At 36.2% G+C, this 24,908-nt stretch overlaps 1 protein-coding gene across 1 annotated transcript in view; it reads left to right on the top strand.

Annotated features, from left to right (window-relative positions):
• ATRNL1 (attractin like 1) overlaps positions 1-24,908 on the top strand; it is a 550,130-nt gene that overhangs the window by 88,458 nt on the left and 436,764 nt on the right. The window contains exons 10-13 of the mRNA XM_050899286.1: positions 2,677-2,831; positions 17,039-17,123; positions 19,005-19,213; positions 21,633-21,751. Coding sequence (XP_050755243.1) covers positions 2,677-2,831; positions 17,039-17,123; positions 19,005-19,213; positions 21,633-21,751 — 568 coding nt within the window. The remainder of the gene's footprint in view (positions 1-2,676; positions 2,832-17,038; positions 17,124-19,004; positions 19,214-21,632; positions 21,752-24,908) is intronic.

Raw genomic sequence — 24,908 nt, 5'->3', positions numbered from 1 at the left:
ATGAAACTCAGCACACAATATGCAAAAATTAGGGAAAAAAATAACCCCTGTACAATGTGGGGCCAGGGCTGGGGCAATGCAGTTGGGTGACAAGTAGAAAAGTGAGTAGCCCAAAGAAAAACTGCGGGGATTGCTGTTACATCCACTGTGGAGAGGAGAGAGTCCTTAGTTTTCCCTGGAACAGTGTACAGCTCTTTAAGCCTTTAGTGATCAAGACAACTATTTGTAGACAGCTGCAAGGCAGGATAATCAAGACAGAGCCTAGTGTACAGCCATTAATGTAAATTATGAGATAGGAGCTGTAGAAAACTGGTAAAGCAAAAGACAGAAAGAAATCTATAGTCCGAATAGATACGGACAACATGTTCTTAATTATATTATCATTCTTTCAACTCATAGCAGCAGTATTCCTCCATTACTAGTTGAAAATAACTGTTAAAAATAAAGTCTTGTTCTATTTCCTTGTCATTCCTAATGTTGTATGTTGCTAACTGATGAGTTGAAACCAAATATCACTTTTTTCTGGGTAGGTACCGTAAGTATTCTGTATCAAGCTAATTCCTGGTTAGAAAAACACACTTACGTGGTGCTCTATTTTCAAAATTATATTAATCAGAAATACACAACAAAAATGCAAGTCACTTAACAGAATGTCCTGGTTTCGGCTGGGACAGAGTTAATTTCTTCTTAGTAGCTGGTACAGTGCTGGGTTTGGATTTAGTGTGAGAATGATGTTGATAACACGCTGATGTTTTAGTTGCTGCTAAGTAGCGCTTATCTTAAGCCAAGGACTTTTCAGTTCCCATGCTCTGCCAGCAAGCAGGTGTGCAAGAGCTGGGAGGGAGCAGAGCCGGGGCAGCTGACCCGAACTAGCCAAAGGGGTATTCCATACCATGGAACATCATGCCCAGTATATAAACTGGGAGGAGTTGGCCGGGAGGGGTGGATCGCTGCTCTGGCATCGGTCAGTGGGTGGTGAGCAATTGCATTGTGCATCACTGTGTTCCCCCCCCCCCCCCCTTTTTTTTGTTATATTCTTTTTCATTATCACTATTGTTAGTATTATATTTTACTTTAGTTATTAAACTGTTCTTATCTCAACCCATGAGTTTTACTTTTTTCCCTTTCCTCCTCCTCACCCCACTGGGAGGGGGAGGGGGACGCGGCTGCGTGGTGCTGAGTTGCTGACTGGGGTTAAACCACGACACAGAACAAAAAAGGAGTTAAAACCAGAAGCACATTGGTGGGTATGCTGGTAGCTTGAAGGAATTACCGCATTTTTAAGCAATAACCCCCCCCCCCCCCTTACTTTCATTTTAGTCTTTGGTATTTCCTTTGATGTTACTTTCTAAGGGTAGAGGGAAATCTATTTAAATGACAATATGAGAACTTAGGTTTAATGCCTTCCTCTCAGTTTGTTTAAACATATGATCTCTTATCACTTAAAAAATATCTCGAGTTTATTGATTGATTTACATCATTATGTCAAAACAATGAGACATACTTTAAACCCTCTCCCCCAAACCCTATGATGATATAAAAATATTGAACAAATGTTATCAGTGTCATTCAAGAGAGACAGTATTATTCAATCAGAAGGAAAGATTGTCAGTCAGTATGTTCATTACAGGAAACTAATGCCAAAACAGTTTAATTGTAGGTGTGAGCAGCGTGCAGTAACACAAGTGAGGGTCTAAACTTGAAAACTGTTAGATTACTGAGACAAGTAAAAGGTTATTAGGGGAATGTAAATAATATTCTGTACTGGTGATCTAATTAGCTCTTTACAAACATGTCTACAGCTGGTCTACTTACTAATTCAAGCTGGCAAAACCCACGAATGGTTACTCTCTCCCTTGGTAAGATTTATTTGCTGTGACTGAATCAAGTTTGTATTCTGTTCTTTCTACTAGCCCCACACCTGCCACTTTAAAACAGTAGTATTGATAGCTCTTGGGTACTGTTGGGCCCATGTTACTGCTCTGGCACAAAGCAGACCACACAGACGCAGGCTAACATGAATGAAGAGAGACCAAAGACTCAGTGTGCTGGTGGTTTTTTTTTTTTTGGTACTGAAATTCTGTATGTTTGAGTTTGCCAGCCTGAATATATTTATGAAGCAGTGCAAGTAGTTTTCATCATACCTAGAATGACTTCTACCATTTCTTTTCCAGGTCTGAGTGTTCAATTAATAAAAAAAAAAAAAAAAATTCTCCTTTTCCAATAATTAGGATGGTCTAAAGATTGTTTTAGCCTTCTAAAGAATGCTTTATTGCATTTCTTGAGCAAAAAACCAACATGGCTAAGGATATATAAGAATAGGAATTAATAATATGAATGGGTTTTCGTTCAGTTTTGAGTAAAATTTACCATATCGTTAATCACTTCTGAAGAATATAAACATGATACAATTTACTTCAGATAAGTTATTTGGCAAATTATTTTTTAATAAAAAAAAAGCATGACATTTTAAAAGAATGCTCAATATATTTGTTGTAACATGAGAAAATTCATAATCTTAGAAACAATCTGAATACATTTCATCATATTTACTGAGTAATAGCTTTAGTTTAGTGTTTTCCTTGTGTTTTATATTGTTTTCATGTATAAATTTTCTTGATCTGTGTATACAGTTTTTCACATTAGTATGTGTTAATTTGTTCTTATATTTTGTAGGACTATTTTGAAAGAGAGTGGTTTTGCAAGATATCTTCATTCAGCTGTCTTAATCAATGGAGCTATGCTCATTTTTGGTGGAAACACTCATAATGATACTTCCCTGAGTAATGGTGCAAAGTGTTTTTCTGCTGACTTTCTTGCATATGATATAGGTATGTATTGTATTGTATTTTTCTCAGTTGAGTTTTAAATACCACAGGGTTGCTTTCTCAAGTCCAGCTAATGTGATTCTTTAAAGTCTTGATCCCAAACACCTTCAAGTTATTTATAAATTATATTGTAAAATTAAAAACAGGCTTCTGTTCCATAATAGTCTTAAGTTTTTGGTTTGTGGGACAAAGCATAGTAACTAAAATGATCAATTTTTAAAAATGTGCTAACACTGTCTTATAATATGAATAGTGGATATGTTGCTAAATGAATTGCAAGAGTTGGTGCATTTCGGTGTTAGGAAAGTGTGTTGAACAGAGACCCTAGTGGTTATTACCTCCAAGTGTTGATTTATTTTTCATACTGAATATCTACATAGTACTAATAAAATGTGATGCTGGCATTTAAAAAAACAAAAACTAAAAAAAAAAAACCAACCCCCAAAACCGAAACCAAAGCACTTCCCCACAAGTAACACTTGAGAGGTTCCTAAACAGGTTTGGAATTGGTGGCAGTTTGGAAAATGCATTGCTCAGTGCGTATAGCAAGGCACTGCAATGGGTCTGAATGGAAAGTCAGGGAGTGGAGAAGCCAAGGTAGGCAGCAGTCTGAAAGGTGAGGCAGGGGGAGTCAGGTGGTGATGCTCAGGCAACTAAGAAAGGGTCAGCTGCCACAAGTGGAAGAGCAATCTGGAAACATAGGAAGCCACACTGCAAGGAGCGGAGTGGAGAGAAACAGCCTTTTGGGAGATCGATTGTAGTAGGTAGCTGGTTGTAGCTGGATAGACACAGGCTGGGGGTGATTGCTGAGATGCATGGATTTTGCTGAGTGTTTTCCTCTGACAAGTTGCTTTCCCCTCCCTCTGCTTCTTCCTATGCATTTCAGATTAGAGTATTAATTAAAAGATTCCTGCCTTTGAGACTGAAATACATTACTTGATCAGGATAACTGCCTTGGTATGTCTGTGTCACATGGAGCGATACCCCACCCACAGTCGAGCATAAGCGGTGTTGCCGAGTGGGAGGAAAATTCGGGGGGATACTCCCTCGTATAGACTAATGGGAGAACTACATTAAATGAATCAGGGCAATAATAGACTATGGAATACTTTTGCATCATTATGTTAAAGATAAACTGTGTTTCCGTAGACAACAGCGCAATGAAAATGGCTGAGCTATTTGTGCTTAGTTTCATGGGACAGAAGATAGTCTTAGGAGGATGGTGCTAAAAAAAAAGTTTACTTCTGAAGCACCAAAGCCTGCTAGTATGCAGTACAAATGTCAAAATACAGAATTCATTCCCAGTTACCCGAGTTCAAAAGTAGAAGTGAATAGTAACAAAAGAACCCCACAAAACTTTGTTGACAACCATTTGGGAGGAGGCTGGACTGTCGTTCAGGGAGAATGAGATGATTGGAAATGACAGTTGACATGAGAGAAAGTTTAATGGAACAAGGTGCAAGTCATACACTTAGGATATGATAAGAATTTTCCGCTACAAACTGAAGGAAATTACAGCGGCTTGTGTGTCCGAGTCAGGAGTGGCTTGTGGCTGTGGAAGTGGCCTATGCAGTCCTACTGAAAAGAAGAAAGAAGCATCGGTGCCATTCTCAAGGCCCTGGGTATTTTTATAGAATTTTGGCAACACACATTTAAGACAGACTAACTCAAATGGGGCTGTGCATGGCAAGTGGTATTAAGGCCGACTGAAGCATGAGGAGCCTTTAGGAGATAATAAAAGGATGTGGTATGTTTACTTTCGCAAGAGAGTGGCTGAGAGCAGAAAAGATCGTTGTTTATAAACGTATGATAAGAATACACTTTGGAGGAAAACTGTTTAAGGTAAAAGACAGTCTCGAGACAAGACTAGATGGGTGTAAGCTTTCAGTCTGTAGAATGATTCCAACCATTAGAGCTGTGCAGTTATGGAAAAGCCTCCCTATAGGATTGTGGAGGCTGTAAATCTAAGGGAATGTAATGAGTCCATAATCTGTTTTCTGTCTTGTTTATTGCCACTGCTGTTCTTACCATAAATAGTTTTTCCCTTCCCTAATGTTCATGTCCATATTTTATGCATAGGCTGCAAATATAAACACACAGGTCATATTTGGGCCAAAAAGCACAGCCACTTGTCCTGGGAGCTAAAAATTGGGAAATGTGTCAGAGTAGTCTGGGAAATGGACTTGTGCATGATCCTGTTGAGAATAGCCTGTGGATAGTGCCTGGATCTATTTTTGGCAAGTGTTTATCATCTGACTACAGTGGTAGAAAAGGGTGAGACATGATCCTTCTTACAGGACTAGTTGATGGCTCTTTGTGGCTTTCTGTATAGATATCAGCGCAATGTGTTTCCTTTCATATAAAAATAATTAGTAAATTAAGTACATGGAACATACATGTATTACTTCTCCCAGTTTCACAGAGTGAGCAAATAATGTCTTTTCAGAACAGTTGAATTTTTTTGACTGTATCCCTGTATTACATATTCTGTAGCTTCTTGTAGGCATCTGATGGTGTGAGCTATTGATTTTGTTCTCACTTTGGTTTACATCAGGTTTTAATTTTTAATGAAACAGAGCTCCCTCCTCATTTTAGAGGATAATATTACTTATTGGTCTACATTTATTTGTAGAATGTGCACTTGAGAATCAATAGTATGAGTCCCAGGATCTGAATAAGTGTAACTTTCTGACTTTCACACACCAGGAGTTTTTTATCCTACTTCATGAAAATGTTGTATGCGGTTGGGTTTTTTGGTTTGGTTTTTTCTTTTTTTTTTTTAAGGTGGAACAATATTTTGGTTTTTCTAGTTGATTACAATATTTAATATGGTATTCATATTTTCTTGCAAGTCACATTCTCCATGTGTTATCAAATTGATGAAGTACTAAAGAAACGGATGTAGTAATTACTCTTTAAAAAAAAAATTAAATCTGTGAAGATTGATTTGATTCAGACTTAATCTTCTGTATTATTCATTTCACCAAATTAAAAACACAATTTCACAGCACACCTTAGATAAAGACATACTTTTTCAGAAAACAGTAAATACTTATTTTACTAAGAATTAAATAATTATGGAATGGGTATGTTTCAGAATTTTATTTACTTTTTATCATGAGTTTTTGAACAATGCTTGGAAGAAAAAATATATGATGCTATCAGTCTCAGGTTTCCTAGATACCTTGCAAGTGATGGAATATTATGCTGTCTTGTAAAGAATGGGTGCTGTCTGGAAACCAGCTGAATCCTTGAGATAGAGCCTATACTATTTATGTTCGAGTTGGGCTATAGAGTACTTTTGATTATATCTCTTATTATGTGTGACTAGTCTTATGGATAGATTGCTTCAGCTTTTTATTATCCATGAAAACCCTTACTGTTTTTCATATTAATGTGAAATAACTATTTGGGTGGATTAATCTCAGTTAAGTTTAGCTGTCTAAAAGGTCGGTTTCTGATACAATCTGGTAATCCAGACTCCTCCTCTAGTCAATGGAGGGCGATAAGTATCTCCAGAGCGTAATTAATTTTAGCAAGCTTAGGACAGACTTGCTCTTTTTTTCTTCTTTTCTGGAATTAGTCATTGCTCTCTAGGTACTGAACTTAGTCTACATGTGTAAGTTTTGGACAGTTAAATGTAAGTGTCATGAGCCAAGAGCTCAATTCAGTAGTTTTAAATGCTTACTGCATCTGAATATATTTGTTAAAGCTGAAGACTCAGAGATCTGGAGATGTTATGAAAACTATTATGATGTCCTAATTTTCAAAATTTAATATTGTTTGGTGTATTTACTTAAATAGCAGTAAACATATGATGAGAAGTCTGCTGCATAAAATGAGCTTTAGAAACCTGGCCTTTGGTATACTTTTGTCCTCCTCTGATATTTTACCACCAGACTTGCCACCAAGTTGCTCTGGCAGCTCCTTAAAGATCCACAAATGATTATCCTCATAGAGGTGAGGTATTTTCTGACTGTGCTGTTATTGCTTACATTATGCTGAAAGAGGAACCTTGGCAATGGGGACAGGGCTGCCACTGGGCACAGTTTTGGATGCTGTGGTCGACCTGCAGTTTTCTATCTGATGTTGGTTATGGCTTTTCTTTATCTACTGTTCTCTGGAGTGCCATAGTTACCTGTCAGTATGTAAAAAGAAGCTGAAGGGCCTCAGCTGGTGACATCCTGCCTATTATGGATGTAATGTCAGTGTTCAGCCTAGGATGTTTATTCAATTGTTCCATTACAGTATTTTGAAAGATACTTGTAGCAGTTTTCTCATTTAGAAAAGGAATTTGAATAGGTGTATATAGCAAAAATATATATGCATTCCTTGTGAAAATCTGTGCTCTGTGACAGCTCTTTGGAAATCAGGGAGTTACATATACAAAGGATGGTTTGTGTATAGTCATCATACATAATAATGACAGTTAATACAAACCGGGATGTGCATGTCTGAAAATCTGGGTGCATACTTGTAATTAATTAATAGGGATTTATCTTTCAAAATAAGTTATTATCTTGCTCTTCAGTCTTTGCTGTGTAATTGAAAAACTATATATTAGGACCTGTACCCTGAGTTCTCCCAGTTCCTTAGCACTACTCTGTAATATATAAAAATTGCATACCTTTGGGAGACTGAGACATGGTAAGAAAGTAGATAATCACCACTGACTTTAAATTCTACAAAATGCTTAGATCCTGCAGAGATTAGTTTAAATAAACGTGTAATAGAACTAGAGAGGAAGCATGACACGCATCAGTATTGATGTTTTGTTTATGTTTTCTTCTTGGTACCAAGTTTGACATTAGTTCAGTCTGCTTTTTTTTTTTTCTTCAGGAAGAAAATCAGATGAGTTGGTTACTGTTGGCCTCAAGTTCACCACTGTGTTTTCTGCCTACATAGTGATAGAGTGGTTCAACCAGGCTAGTGTGCTGGGGAGTTTTTTTTCTGAATACTTGATTAATTTAATTATGTACATTGTGTAAGGAATAGAATACACTTCAGAGAGAAACCCTGGTGATCTGTCTACCATGCAAAGTTCTAGTCCAACTCCTGCTCTAAACAAAGTGTTATTGTTTTGAAGAAGTTAGTCTAATGAGTACACATCTCAATAACTGGGCTAAGTTCTGTGAAAGGATAAGAGTAGTGAAATAAATAACATTCCATGCAAAGTAGTTCTTAATTTTTTAAACGTTTGTAAACAAAATGAAACCACTTCATGAAGACATCTCATTCTTTGGCCATGACTAAGGATTATTTGTTGCAAGTTAGGAAAATTTGAGGACATGCTTTATACATACATTTACATGAATTTGAGCAAGAATAGCATACTTGAATCAGCTATCAAATTAGCTCTAGTGTAATCGAAATGAGCTAAAAACTATTATGAATTCTTCTTCCTGCTATTGGCCTGCTATATGCAACAATCATGGAAAGCCCTCCCAGAGAACTCTGGTATTGTCCCGAAAAATACCAGAAGTTACACTGTGAATATTCAGTCACACTCCATCTTTTGAGCTATACCAACAACCAGCTTTTTGGAACAAGATTATGTCTGGTAACCAGATTTGGAGCAAGAATCCTACCTTGCTCTGTTCTCTCCTGTAGGCTTGGGAAGAAAAGAAGGGTGCACCATTACAGCTTTGTTTCTTCACTTTTATCCTCAATCTTTGTATCTGATATGAAGGTTTAAAAAACACATCATGTGTCTTTCTTCCTTCTACTGCCCTATAATTAATGTTACAGTGCTAATAAATGTATTGTGTAAATCTGATCTACAATTCGTATGACATTAGCATTACTGGAAAGCTTCTCTCTCTAAATGTGTAGATGGGTAGTTGGTAGTGGGTTTTAATTTTCTGAAGGAGAGCTCAATTTTAACCCTGGGGAACCTGTTGAAGTACTACTTAAAAATAAAATAACCCAACCACCACACTATGTATTTATATACCTATGTGTATTAAATACATATTTATATGTATGTATATACACAAATGCGCACATGTGCATGTTTGGAAAACTTGTTTTCAGCCCAACTGCAGATAAAAAATTTCAAAGCTGTTCTCTAAAACTTCAGGATAGATTTTTGAAGGATTAGTTTGGGATTAATAAGACCCCTTTTCCTTTTTTTTTTTTTTTTTTTTTTTTTTTAATTGTAAAACCCTGATACAGAAGCCCCCCTGTGCTTAAAACTCTTGCATTTCTATTCCAATCAGAGCTTAGGAAAGTAATTTAGATTATATTTTGAGTATTCAGATGCAAAATTTGCAGATAAAAATAGATTAATTGGACACACAGAATCAGAATTTAAAACAGAGTTTCTAACTACTGAGACCAGTATTTTTAAAAAAAAGGAAAAAAAAATGTTTTTTCTAAGAGTAAGGATATTTATTTTAGTTCCTGGCCAAATGGTAATGTTAGTAAATATATTTCTGTATGCCTAAGGCAGTTCCTGTAGTTTCAGTGTAAGGAGTATTCAAACTCTGTCCTTTTGTTTCATGTATGCCAATTGCTAAGGTATCTGGATACCCTAGAAATGTATAGAGAATGACTGACAAGGAACCTCTAGAAAAGCCAAAAAATGAAATCACTGGAACATGGCAGCTGCTTCCATGCCCTGTCCTAGTGGTAGTTGTATTTCAGCGTTGTCTGTGTCTATGGGAGAAGTGCAATAACCCATGCATTTAAGATAATAATATACTCTGCAATGTTTCTTTTGTAAGTCTTGTTACTGTCTGGATTTCAATTTATTATTATGGATTAAATAATATGCAGATTCAATTGTTTGTGAAAGACAATATTGCATGTGAAATATTAAGTTTCTTCTAGGGTATTCAAACAAAGCTTAAAAACTTCCTGTTTGGAAAAACATTTCAAGATTATCTCATGAGATTAACTTTAGTTTCACTTGTAATCAAACATATTGCTTGTATTTTGTAATAAAATGAATTATTTATTCATAAGTAGTTTGCTTGTAAAAGAAGTTGTTTCAACTCTAGTCTTTGTCATCAACAAAATAAGGAAGTTTAAACGTCTGTAAAGATTCCGCCCCCCCCCCCCCTCCCCCGCAAACCCATCTATTTTTAGAGTTCTCAATGTGCTATCATAAAGAAAATGTAAAGCAGCGGCTGTGATAGATTATTTTATGCGTTCCTGAGCCCTTAAGTCATAAATGTAGTTCTGGTGCAGTCTGTAGTAGCAATTACCTCCGTATCACTGTACTATTAGAAGAGCAAAACCATAATAATATAATGCACTAATTGCTCAATTTAATAGTAAAGCTCAAGGTTGTTGGGGTTTTTTAATATTGCTTAGGGAGTCACTGTTATGTATATAGACTTTGTTGTAGATGTTAGATCTATATTTTAAATTCTATTCATGCTGTTTCAAACATATTTGCCTATGTTTTCCTGAGAGTAAGGAGATTTTTATTATCTGAATAAAGGAAAATATTTATGCAGTGTGGAACGAAATGGAAAATAAGTTTTTTGTTCATACCTAACTTTCATGGTGTTTTAGCTGTTTATGGTGTTTAGTTGTCTGGAGTCACAAAACAAAAGAGAACCAGACAGAAGTATGATGTGTGTCTATACTTTGTGAACCAACATTTCTTCCTTTACCAGAGTAAAACTGAGTAGTTATTGGAAATATGTAAAGAGAGAACATAGAAGCATAATCTGATATTGGATTCTATGTAGTACATAAGGCTGCACTGCAGGTGTTACAGAGTGTGATTGAGCAGAATCGATACATTGGCATTTGAAATCTATTTAAATACTTTTAAAATTGAGAAATTATTTGATAATGTAAACATAAAGTAGGTAGTTTCGTATACCTTTTCTTAAAACATAGCTCCAAATGTAGTAAGAGGTTGTCACTAAACCAGCCTGCCAGTGCAGAAATACAAATGGGATCCTGGAAGTAAAGTATGGAACACTGGTCGCCCCTTTTTTTAGAGACTGTCCTAACTTTTGCTCCCTATTTCTAACAATTTATTTTTTTTTTTCTATTCAGTGGAACAGCATTAACCTGGAGTAGTGAAGAGTTACCTAGCTTGAACAGTTAGGGCACTTTCCTCAGAGATGAAAGCTGTAGGTTTAAATCCCATTGGGTAGAAAATGAACCTGTTTCTCCTATATCTTGGATCATTACTCTAACTACTATTAAACTATATAAAATAAGTCTTTTTCCTTTTATCATATTTTGGAAGTATGAGTCCTTTCCATTTTTAAAGGGAACAGTGAGAGCAGCACTTCGAGAGAGTTCCACCTGCAAGTTTTGAGTGGGCATGGGGCTTCTGTTCAGTCTTGAGTGCAGTATTGGGCATTGCAGGGTGGGGGAAGAAAATGAAGATGAGGTGTAAATAAGCTTCTTTTCCGTTCAATGCTTACAGTTTTTCACCTGAGTTTCTATAGTGTTTTCTGCAAAGGGAATATTTCAGTTCCTTGATGTTCTCTATATTCTTTATAAAATTTTGTAGATTTGGGAGTGAGTTGTCAAGATTTTCAGGGTCGTTCTCATAGTCTTTTTAGTTGTTGAAAATAATTGAGATGTCCATAATACATTTAATAAATCAGATGAAGAAAGGGGAGAGTAATCACCTTTAAAACAGCTTGTAGATGTGCAGTTCTCTTAGATTTTCATAAATCAAAATTTGAACTGGAGATAGTTGGATGCTCAACTTGTATAATTTTCAAAACTGCTTTATTAACTTAATTCAGACATGAATTCAGTGGAGCTGTGTTAACTTGTTTCTGCTCCAGTTCTGCCCTAATATTTACGTAATACATTGTTCACAATCAGATGTGAATGGTAAGTGCAAACTTTATACTGCCCTCCACTCCTAAACAGATTTTTAATAGTATTTTCAACTGTATGTCTGAAGAGCAAAAGTCACTCATCGTGACTCCTGCAGGACTAACAGGATGAGCTAGGATGCTATATTTCCCCTATTTTTCCTTCAGTCACACTTTGGTAAATCTGATCTTAGTTAAATATTTTAAAGCAAGTCTATGTTCGAGTATTTTACTGATGTGACAATGTTGATTAGAAATGTGGTTGCTACTTTTCTATAAAATCATACTGGGAAACATTCTAGTGATGTATGAATACATTATACTAGTATATATGTACTAGTATACTATATACTATAGCGTATTCCTCTTGCTCTACTGTATATGCTGTTATAGTACCTTTGTATTGATGTAACTGGTTGTATTTTTAGTGATCTCCGCAATGGAGCCTTAATGGTCCCCAGTGAATTCTCAGGGACGACTTCTCTGTGTCTCTATGTCCCTCGTAGGCAGCCTAGATTCCCATCTGAGTTCAAGCTCTGTGAAATTTTCCTTACTGTTGCAACATTGAGAGCTTTTCTATAAAATGCCTTGGTCATCCTCTCTGATACCAGTAATGCAGTATTGCCAGGAGGATGTAGATGAGAAGGATACAGGTGACCGGACAAATTATAGGGTGTCGAGGCCTGTCCTGTTGGAGTGTGGACCCTGGAGTGCACTACCCCGTGCAAAGTTCAACTGGGGTTTCTCTCTGCCAGCATCAGCTGGATCACCTCAAATCTGGTGCATTTCTGTGGCGTTGTTTCATCATGCAAGGAATTTGTGTGGCTGGCTAATTCACTCTCTAAGCCACTTCTGTATCTTCTGGTAACCATTTAATCTACACTAGGGAGGAGTATGAATCTTTTTCTTATAATGATATAATGTGGTACAACTTGTTCTTGAAGTAGAAGCCTTACTAAAAGGAAGAAAAGCCTCCTTGTACTTTTCAGTGACTAAAAATTCTGCTAATCAGTTTGGAATGGATCGTATCACTCCTTCATCTGCTTAGTAACTGTTTCTTTTAAAAGCAGCATATGCTTCCATGTGCTATATATTATACCCAGATACATACAGAGACAATGGTAAATACAGCCAATACCGCACTTTTCACTTACTATCTGTATAATACCTTAAGAGTGCATGACATTTTACGGAGGAAAGTATTTTATTCTTTACTCCGTAGAGCTTTCTGTCCTTATTAGACTTAATGCAACTGATACAATGCACAGAAGGCTGTAATATTGATAAACAATGTTGAAAATCATACTGTGTTTGCTGTTTGTCACTTTCTTCTTGGAACTGTACAGTAAGTTTGGAAATTTGGGTACTTTGAAATGTTCAAAAGAAGTTTGAAGGTGACAGGCAGGGACAAATTCTATTTGATTCTTTACCAAAAAACATCAAAAATCAGTCAGTTAACTATCTGTATTTTGTATTAACCAACCTGTACAGAGAAACTCAGATCAGGAATTTAAAGCTGAGCAAAAGTATTAATGTTGCACAATGCTTGGTTCAGTGTTCAGTAGTCATTGAGAAGGCTAGGAGGAGATAATAGGGAAGGCTATTTGTAACGTGCTTCCCTCCCCCTTTTTTTCTTGCACTCTATTGAAAAGACCTGCCAGTTTGACAAATACCATCAGCAAGAAAGGAATTATTATATGTCCAGCCCTCAAGGGTTTCTTATCTCAAAACCAGCCTTTATTATGGTTTTATGGTTTTCCTTCGGCATTAAATCCCCCTTTTTCTTAAACAAATTTCTAAGTACAGGAAACACTAGATATTTGTATATATGTTTGTAAAAATATAAAAGATAATGTGCAACACTTTCCAAGATCAGATGAAAATTTAGTGTGGGTTTTTTTAAATCATTTCCTTTACCATCAAAGGCATATGAGCTCAAACATGCTGTTTCTGTTAACGCGCAATGACTTACAGCAGCAAGAACTTGATTTTAAAGTGTAACAGCAAGATTTTGCTGGTTGGTTGTAGCGCTAAAATGTTTGCTTTTTATAGCTTTTAAAATGGAAATATTTTCTTGAAATAGAAATTGAATTCATGATTGTTGATCACTTATTTCCAATAAATAATATTGCTCTTAATCTGAATTTCTTACATAATTCAAACACCATGGAGGCATCAAATGCCAGTGTTATGCTGGGATATGGGGAATACATAACTTTAATTTAATTTAATACTACTCCTACCTTCATCTGAAACTTGTGATCGTAAGTAATTAATTGATGCCCCAGTACTGTGATCTCTTCTGTTAAAACTGTTTCAGGAGCAACATCTCTCTGGCATGTATGTACTTTCACCATTCTGTTTAAGTAGAGAAAATAAAAAAAGAACAATTGTGAAAGATAAAGTGTGTTAACAGTACCATAATTTTATGATAATATGTTAACAATGACGGTGACAGAAGGTAGAAGTTGAGAAAGAGGCAAGATTTTGAGGATGCATTGGTCCTATAAGACAATGAATTAAACTTACTATACTTTCTTTTTCTTCAAACTACCAAATTCATTCCGAGTCCACCATCTGATGTTGAAATTATTGCTGTTTGGACCATCTGTGTTACTCTGGTAATAATGTGCTTTTAGTTTTTGTTTCTAATTTATAAAAAGATGTAATTGATTTATCTATCACAGCCACAGTCTCACTCTGACTCTCTTTATGGGCTCAGGCTGTGATTCTGTGGAAGCCCAAGTCAATCTAGCGGCATATTACTGCAGTTTGCCCGTAGCCGTGCCGTCCTGCCCCCTCTGATGTGCTGAGCCCGCCCTCGTGTGACTTTGCACTGAGCTGTTTCAGCGTGGTGTGCTAACAGGACGCTAACTCGACAAAGTGCTGCTGTGAATAATTTTCTGCTGTAGAAGTGCCAGAACAGCAGCACTAGCAGCAATGAACTGTTCTGACAGTGGCAGCGAGAACAGGACCAGCGTAGCCAGCAGTTAGAGTGACTTGGGCTCTGTGTGGCACCAGCCTGGAGGACAATTTGTCCCTCTTGGATTTCCTAATATCCATTTTCGTTGTTTTAAGCTGGGGAAGGAGGGAGGGAGGTGGGGTGTTTGGGTTTCTTTTTGTTTTTTTTATTTTTTAACCTTACGCAGACTTCCTTGAAATATGTGGTGTGATGGTCATATTCCTTTATTTTTTAATCATATCTATAACTTGCATAAATTATTCCAAATTTTAAAATTAAGTAAGTATACCTTATTTAGATGTGGCTGTCATTGGAATCTTACAGATAAATGAACTCAGCAATATTAGGTAACAGTCAACCTGCATAATAATTGCATTAAGACCCTGGAAACAGTTAGGTTTCAGATGTGCTCCTCACAGTCTTGCTGTATGCCAGTGACCTTTTCTGGCTGTTGGTCTCTATAGGACACTTCTGCTTCTTTGTGGTACTAACTCTGACTGTGCAGCTTCTACAGGCATGTACTCTATCCACTTCTGTACGTTACGGAGAGTATGCTGAGCAAATAGGTCTTTTTTGTGTGTCTTAGTGTCCAAATTGATAGCTTTGCCACTGGTTTAAAAGAAAAAGTGTCATCTTGTTGTTCTGTTTTCAAACCACGTTAAGGCAAAATGAAAGTAAGTTTTCACTGAGAATATCTGAAAGGACAATATAATTATCAAAGACCTAAATATATATATATGTGTGTGTGTATACATATGTACATATATAAATAAAGCCACACTTTTATTTGGATTAAAGTGGAGAGGTCTTTCTCCCTTTAACTCCTTTTCAACTTTGGATTTAATCCTTGTCTTTCTGTGTATTGCAGATTTTTTTTAAAAATGAGAAAACTGTAACCCTCTGTCTGATATGAATGTTTTCCTGATAGTTTACCCTGCCTGTCTCCAAAACCTGTTATGGTGACAAATTCTAGAAATGCTTTGCCTGCTCTTTAGAAAAGTACTTTCTTTGCTCTGTTTTAAAGGGATTTCCTTGAAGTTTCAACCTCCAGGTGCTCTCTGTTTCTCTTAGTGTGGGACTGAATATTTGAAGTCAGTAAAGTTCAAGTAGGAAATAATGAAGAAAGGACTAATTGTGCTAAAGAACTGAAATCACAGTCAGGACAGAAAAATGAAACCACACCAAAACCACATTTATAAATGCTCCTGTAGCAGTACTAAACCAAATATGCTTGAATAGCTAATTTGATGTGAAGATACTGATACAACATTCATCTCAAATACTTGGTGAAAGTAATTAGTAGCATACTTAAGATACTAAAAGTAAGACGATAATGAGATGGGTTGCACAGCTGGAGGAGTGGTAGTTTATCTTAAAACACTTATGAAAAGAAGTAAGTTCACTGTCATAGATGTTCCATGAAATACATATGAATCGAAATCCTTTGGCTAATTTGAGAGCATGTAATGTTAGGGCAATATAACTGGTCCCTTGATGATGATGGCAGTGGTTGTCGTTGTGGGTGTTGAAACGGGCTGTGAAGACAGGGAACTGTATAATAAAGGGACACTTCTGTGAGTGTCCTCTGGCCTTGATAAATGCCATGATAGATAAGTGTTGCTGACAGGTTCTTGGAGCACCTACTCAACAAATGCATCTAAAAGGAGTACCTGTTGATTTATTCTTGAGCAATGCAAATATAGCTTCTCAGAACTAGTGACTGCAGTGTGCTCAAATCCTACGATTTCTAGAAGTGTAGAAGAATCTTTATGCATGTTAATCCTTTCTCCAGAAAATCCATCAGTGATGCATTTAAAAGGGGAATCTACCTAAAAACCCAAAGCCTGCTTAAAAAGAAATGAAAAGAAGGACCAAAAATTACAAAATGGCATTAATGGAGTGTGTTTAAAGACTGATAGTGTGTATTTCACTGATCTGTGATATATGTTGATAAACGCATATCACTGCAAATAAAGACTCTAGAAGGACCCTATGAAGTCTGAATAAATAACATTTAAACAGCAGAATAAAGCAGATTATTAGGAGTAGGAAAAAACAGCTTAGCTTTTACCTAGTGACAACAGAAAAAAAAGTCTGTCAAATCCTGCTGATTTTGCAGAAGAATTTTAAAAAAACCCTAGAAACTAATATTAAGGATGGTTTTAAATATGTCAGTCGAATTTTGTTTCAGAGTTGATGAGACCAATAGGTGATGAAAACATGTTAAGGACCTTTGAAGGTCATGAGGTACAGATGGTCTGTTTTTACAATAGAGACAGCAGGGATTACCTGCACTGATTCCTCTGGGAAAGGAGGGTAAATAGGCAATAAAGTTAGTTGATACTTAAATACAAAAGAGTGTCTGATAAAATCTGTTTTGCGTATATTTTGCTGAAAACTTTCCCAATTATTTTATATATGTTTTCATATGCTTTTGTTTTGTCTTTCAGCTTGTGATGAATGGAAGATTTTACCAAAACCTAACCTACATCGAGATGTCAACAGATTTGGTCACACTGCTGTTGTCAGTAATGGGTAAATGAAGTGTCTTTTAAATTTTCCTGGCTGTTTTTCTGAATGAAAAAACTGTGGCAGAAATTATATCTGTGTGAAGTATGGTTCAATGGCATACAACTGATGTAATTCATTAACATGAAAAGTAGTGCTCATCAGGGCCTTTACTTGTCTTTGATGATTAGCTCTATTGATCACCTATCTGACATGCTGTGGAATCTGTTCAATGGCATTTTATATGAACCTTCTAGTGTACTGAGGTGTTTCCTCCGTATTGTGAACTACAGTGAATTTGAAATTCAGTACCAACTATAATCCTCACTTAGATATGACAGGAGAAATCTTTTTCTCTTTGCAGCATGCTATAATTCCTTGTTCTTCTACAATCATACATCAAAAACCTGTAACTAAAAGTTGCTTGGAAAAAGCAAGATTTTGACAATACTGATATAGTTATCATCATTAACTACTTGCAGGAAAAAAAGCCTGCCAGCATCTAGATTATATTAAGTATATTGCTTATCCTCTAGAAAATGTAGCATACTTTCATGTCATTTGTTGAGTAGAGGAGCTCAGTAAAGATTCATCATCTAGAAACAGGAGATGGAGTGGATCTGGAGTTTTCTGGATTTGGTGGCTGAACTCTCTGCTTCCTCCACCCCAGCCCTCAAAGATAAAATTGTAGGACAAACATCTCCTTTTTAGTGGAAAAGTTGTAGAAAACTGTAGTCAGGTTTAAAGAAATTTCTACTGTTTGCTTGTTTTACTATTGCTGGTTGCTAAACGGCCTAATATCTGACAGTCGCAGTACTATAGATCATTGTACTATGGATCATTCCTCTTCTACATTACTCATCATGTTAATAAACTCAGTATTTAAGTGTATGCAGGCAACTTACAGATCCTCTGCATACGGATATTGTACAGGTCAGAAATAATGGAGGTGATTAGTAATACTACAAATAAGAGTTTGATTTTAACAAAAATAGCAGTAAGTTGTAACTCTGTACACAGAGCACTTGAAATTAATCAATGAACAGATTACGTCATTAAGAGAAAATTGCTTGGAATTAATGAATTCAGCAACTGGTATTTTTTCATTCTGATTTGTGTTGTTTTAAGACATCTAAGCTATATCTGATAGTTCGAGAACTGACACTTTCAATGAATTAGATTCAAGGTGAAAAATGCCTATTTTTTTTTTTTTTTTTTTTTTACCCCTGAACTTAATGGTATTTTTTGTAGGGTTTTTATGTGCAAAAAAAGTGTAATATGACATACTCTCCAAAGATTTCTGCTATTGGTAACTGTATGATTAATTCTGTTTTAAGAGGGTATGATACAACAGATATACAGGTTCTTTATTATTATCTTTTACCTGAGGCTGTTCTTAATTTTAAACGAGAAGGGTAAGATCTTAAGTCTAGTCTTCTGGTTCTGATGTTGGCAGCTACTGCACCGGAAATGTTACCGAAAAGAAATATCCATCTGCCAATTATTACCGGCTGTCTTTGAAATCTTCCTGAAGAAAAATGTTCTCATTTCCTGCAGCCCATTGTTTCACACTCTGTTCTCATTCTCTAACTCCAAAAATGAGTAGTTTCCTCCATAGCTTCTCTTTCTTCTTTCCAGACATTTGGTATATGTCACTCACTAATACATACAGCACAGTGCAGTTTGAGCAATTTTTTTGTTAGTCTAGACTTCCATGGAGAAATACATTGAAAAACTTACTGATCTTTATAATGGAACCACTGACAGAGTCTTTATTAGATAGAGGTGAAGAATGTTTTGTATAATATTATGTGTTATTTTTCTATTGTATATCAAGACAGATAAGAAATCAAGAAAATGTATCTATAGCTACAATAACAGTTACATTTACTTGCTTTTTCCTAATAGGTCCATGTATATATTTGGGGGTTTTTCGAGTGTTCTTTTGAATGACATCCTTGTGTACAAGCCTCCAAACTGTGAAGCATTCAGAGATGAAGAGCTGTGTAAAAACGCTCGTCCAGGGATAAGGTGTCTGTGGAACAAGAAACATTGTGAATCCTGGGAATCTGGACATGCTAATAACATCCTTAGAGCAAAATGTCCTAAGAAAACAGGTAAGTGAGTTCTAGTCTTACAATGTCAGATTTGCAATGTGATGTAGGAGATTGGGGCGAAAACTCCCCCCTGCCCCCAAAAAGCCAACCAAGTGGAACTAGTGATTGGACTGTTAAGACTATTCCTCTCTGAGAATACCCAATGCAAGAGATTTATGGATTAATTTTTAAAATCATTCAATTCTGGAGTTTTTTTGGAATTTTTAACATAAGAGGATTCAAAGAGAAGAATTTACTTCATTGGGGAGCTAAAGCATAAAATGACTTTCGATTGGATTTGGCTCTGTGTTTGAAGCGTTTATAAAAGGGTGAGCTTTGAAATATTGTAACTGAATTAATTTTCCTCTTTCTACACCTTTTCCTGTTTTGGGATACACACACACACACACATATCTATATACATATATAGATATATATAAGCACCTTCATATTTTTCTGGTTCCAAGAAGGCATAACAGCAGTCAGAGCACAGATGAGCACTGCAAGTGGTATCTGGCATTACAGGCACATGGCACTCTCACGTCTGTATGTACCAGTAAGAGAGAGGGAAAGCATCGCTGCTTCAAGCAGATTACCTGTCAAACAGGAGCATTTCTATAGAAGAATATAGTACAGTCACAGCTGGAAACAAACTTGAGGCAAATAAGCCCTTTCCTGCAGCGTGTCAAAATGGGTTCAAGTTTGTCACGTGAATTTCTGTGCGGCACTGTGATAGCTATATTGTTTGAAATAGCAATTTAGCGTTATGAGTAACTGTTTCACCCTATTCCTAAGTATTTTGGCTTGTCACAAATAAATTGCTTGTGAAAGTGTTGTTCTTATACTTCACAGGAACAGAATATGCATCCCTGCTACATACACCTGCTATTTTTTCTGCGCATCTTTCCTTGTAGCGCAGTATAAAATTGCTAACCAAACTTTGGCTGTGTGCTAAATGTTCAAACTACCATATAATTAAACTGCCAGTCTACCTTTAATGTTTGTTTAAAAAATTATTAGCTCTGCTATTAATCAATGCTTCAAGACAGTTTATTTTTCTGTTAGCTTTGATTTGTTTCCGAACTGGATATAAAGTTCCAAACTTGGAAAAAAGGTGCATTATATAACAAAAAGGTTATCTAGGTAAAGCTTTCTGAAGAACTGCTTTTGTACAGTTTCATAACGTTTAGAGATCTAGAGTCTAGAAAGTTTCAGCTCCTTATAAAAAGAAAAATCACTAAATTCAAAGGTAATACAGATGAAAGTGGATCTTACAAAAAGCTGATCATATCAACAGGTGTTTAAAAAACCCAACCAAACAAAGCACAGACAGGCTGAAGGAAAATAAAAAAAGTTAGAGCAGTTTCTAAAGTACAGCTGCTGCAGTGGGAATAAACTACAACTAAACTTGCAAGAGATGAGGTGTGTAGAATTCTAGTTCTGAAGAAGTTGTGTGGACAGCACTGCTTCAGTGCTGTCAAATCCTTCCAGTTTCAGGTGGTAATATTCTGCCAAAAGCCAATTTTTCATATATCTTTTACACCACTTGGCTCAATTGTTATCTGGTTGGGAATATCATCTGAGAAACTGCTGACAGTCAATATTAAAGGATAAGCAGAAATTTTAGTGGGTTTTCAAAAGATCAATTCTTGGATAGCAAGGATTCCCTGGCAAGAGAATCTCTTAAACTTGCATGGTCCCAAGACTAAAGAAGCCAAACCGCACAGGAGTTAAACGCAGTAATCGGTGTACGAGATGGTAGGAATTCTGCTATTTTGGGTTATGGTGACTTTTCGAATTTTTGCCTCCTTTAAACAGAAACAATCATTTGTGTCCCAAACTGTTTTAAATAACGTAAATTTTAGTCCAAGTCCTGAAGGCTTGTACTAAGGATTTAACATGAACTCTACCTCAAATGTTTTTTGTAGAGAAAGGGCAGAACTATAACTTAGCAGTCATTGTTAAGTTTGTAAGTTAATTTATAAAGACTTAAAATGTTTGTGTGCTGCTAATATCCATCTTAGATTTTTTTTTTTTATTTACTACTTTTACCATTGCCTTCTTGCATAGCAAGAAACCTGCATCTGAAGGAAATGTTTCTTCTGTGTTAAAGGAGTGAAGATTGAATAGTTTAAGACACTTTCTGATACTCTTATTTTATGTACTGTGCTAAGAGAGCTTGTATGCTGCAAATCAGTGACTATTCCTTTAGTTGATATAAGGCTTATGAACCTTCAAATATAGTTGTTACTAAAGGAATTTTTAAAGGAGTAAATCTTATTAACTGAATAGAATTAATTTCCTACAGTAACTTAAACCTTTATGAATGGCTACAGTTCCAATGAAGAATGTAACAGAAAATGCTCTAGGCAAGTGTTTAAAATGTGGTATTATTCTCCGTCTGTGGGATGTTTCTTTTTGACTTTCATTTGTATTACAGCTGCTGCAGATGACAGATGTTACCGTTACGCGGACTGTGCAAGCTGTACTGCCAATACAAACGGGTGCCAGTGGTGTGATGACAAGAAGTGCATTTCAGCAAATAGTAACTGTAGCATGGTGAGTCTTTGCAAATCTATGATCGTGTTATTAATACTGTTTCTTTTCTAGCTAAAGCAGAGGCCTGTTGCAGCAAATGAAAGGGGTATAGGAGACTAGCAGTAGCTTGTTTTGAACACAAACATAAACTTGTTTGCCTAACTTTTGCAGTAAAAATGTTGCAGAGGGCAGAGTTGGACTGTAGCAAAGTTATCTATTCCAGGGAAGAAAATTAATGTATTCTTTAGGATTGTGTTAGCCCACTGTATATCTCTCAGGACAAATACTATTATCTTCTAATTAATGACATTTGGAAAGTCCCAGAGTCATTATCGACTTGGATTTTGTGCATATGCGGTGTACAGTATGCAGGCGGAAATCATGGAATCCCATGAAGGGTGGCAGTTCGTTTTTTTTCCCTTTCAAACAGGACCAGGACAGTCTCATTAGTGTTGGTATTCTGATCATTGATCATCATAGAAATGTTTTTCTTTAAGTCATGGAGTTACTTGTCATCTCATTAAAGGAGTATGAGCCTCTGTCACCATGAGATTAACTGGCTTGTGATGATTTGGTAAGATTGTTCTGATCTTTGTAAATATAATCAATAAGAACATATAGAATCATACAAGTTTATATTTTTCTATTTTTAATATTGCTTAGTGCCATGTTTTATACTTTATGTTGTCCACTAGCTGCTGCATCTCTTGCTTGTTCATTTGATTTCTGACAAGCTTATAATAGTATTCTAGCTTTATAAATTTTGCCTCCTTATATTTTTCAGCTAGCTCCAGACACCTGGTGGTACTTGAGTTCAAAATCCTTTCTTTACACTCTTTCATTAGTAAAAGTAGCTTGCTCTCTGGTTTGAACCTGATGCAAATCAATCTTGTTCTCTAGACAGACAAATTAAGGTGTGAGTGGGATTGACTCTGACTCAAATCTTGCCCATTCAGAGGGAGCACAGCCAGCTCTAATCACTGGCATTTGTAGCTAGTCACTGCTAATAAAAGCAATGCAGACACAAATTCATCAGCAGCCATGTTATAAGTCTGTCAGAGGGATTTCACATTCCAGGCACTAATGGTTAGTTTCCTTTGTGATCTTCAAGGGCTCTTCTTTTCCTAACACATTGTACTATATTAGATGCCAATTTTCTAACCATGGTTTTCAACTCTTAAGTGAGGAACGCTTGCTAAGGAGCAGACCATCTTCATCCCTAATAAATGTGGAGCACTAGGTATTTTAGCACAAGCTTCTCAGTTCAGTATCCTTCTTTGACAGCCTTTCATGACCAAGATTGTCAGCTTAATTAGCAACTGAAGCACCAGTCTTCTCTATATCATTTCCTGTTTTTTATTCAGGTTTGAAGTGGATAGCAAAAGCTGTTAGTGGAGTTACTAAAGAATGGGATAGCCAAAATTCATCAAAATGATTTCTGAAAAGAGTTACTATCATAAGTTGGAAGGTGGCTATTACAAAATTAGTGTATTGGCTGGGAGATGATGGAGGCCGAGTTTTGCAGCTATCAACATAAACGCACCAAAATAGCATCAACAGAATGACACCATGTGGGCAAACGGAATGGATCCGGCTGATTATCCATTTTCATAGACTGCTACTTCTGGACTAGGCCCACAAAATGAAAATGTTGTGACAGTACTGTGATGGTAGTATGGGATAACAAGCTGTAGACTCAGAAACATCACAAGGAGAAAGCCCCATTTTTTTGCAGCTGTACAAAGGCCTTGATTTATCACTTAGATCATAGAACATCCAGATGAGACAGACAATAATGCTTTAGAATCTGTTCCTTTCGCTTCATGGAAACTGGCCAGCATACTAAAGATATGTTGGCAATCAGTTTGGCATTGGCCTCATGGTTATGGATATTTGCAAAGCAGTGACTGTTCTGCTGATTGGAAGGGCTGTAAAATATGGAAATTTCCCTGAAATAACTCTGTTTGGACAGATGGACTTCATAAGTAGTGCTAATGCATTGATGATACACATATACCTGCCTATGCTCAACATCTGATGTGGGTCAGCTCATTAACAGGACACTATATTCTACTACTGTGCAGACTCATGGATCATCAAGGTATATATCATACTCATATCTGATGTAATTGCAAGCAGAGGCTTGCAATGCCAGGTCGTTCTGGAGATCTGACTCATTTCAGCACTAGCAAGCTGGTTTGTTTTTCTCCCATAAAAACTCACGTAAGTGGGATACTTCTGCATACTATGGTTTTAGTTGACCCCATGATATCTGATGCAAATGTTGAAGGGTGAATGCTTATCCTGTCTTGCCCAACTGGGAGACAGTTTACTTAAAATATGTGGAGTGGTTCAAGATGGTACTGAAATTTGGCTAGTGAGTGGATTGAACAGCATGCTAGCAGTAGTACCTTGCTGTCTGTTTTCTACCATTAAATATAACTGTTAGAGATTTTGTCTGTTATAATAAGGATTTTGAAGTTTGCCTTGAGAAATTACACCATTGAAATTCCCCGAACTGCTTACAGTGGTTTTACATAATATACTGAAGTTATTCCATAATAAAATGTAGTGCTTATATATAAAATAAAAAAAAAAGTTATTTAATTTTTATCTTTGAGATTGATGGATGCTAAAAATGGTAAGATCACCTACTGTACCTTTTTTATAAAATGTGCTAATACAGATACTGGTTTGCCATAGGGGCAAAAGCAACTATAATACTGTCATTAATACTATCTTATGCCAAGTACAGACTTCATGAAGTATGACATACTAATATCTGTATAACTTCCTCTTTCAAGCTCTTTCATGGAGCCTCTTTCATCTAGTCCAGGGCTGTTTTCAGCTTTGAAACATAGAATATTGTATAAGACCTTGTCACAAAGAAGGAAACGACGTCATTGATGTACCGATTCTTTTTCTCCCATTCATTGGCTGTCTGCATCAAAGATGGAAATTTAAACAGGAATATTTTGATTGACTTGTAAAACCTAATAGTGTTGCGTCTGTGTCCCTCCAAGCACTACGTATCACTCTTTCTTCTTCTAAAATTGGGAGAAACAGCTGTCATGCTCATATCTGCCATTTTTCCTTAGCTTCTCTGTCTCACATCTTCCTTCCCTTTACTTTTTCAAAAAAAGTTGTGTCCTGCTTGTGGTATATTTCTGATTTTTGT

The sequence above is a fragment of the Gymnogyps californianus genome, chromosome 6 (assembly GCF_018139145.2).
Source record: "Gymnogyps californianus isolate 813 chromosome 6, ASM1813914v2, whole genome shotgun sequence".
Lineage (NCBI taxonomy): Eukaryota > Metazoa > Chordata > Aves > Accipitriformes > Cathartidae > Gymnogyps > Gymnogyps californianus.
This window is presented reverse-complemented; position numbering and strand designations above follow the sequence as displayed.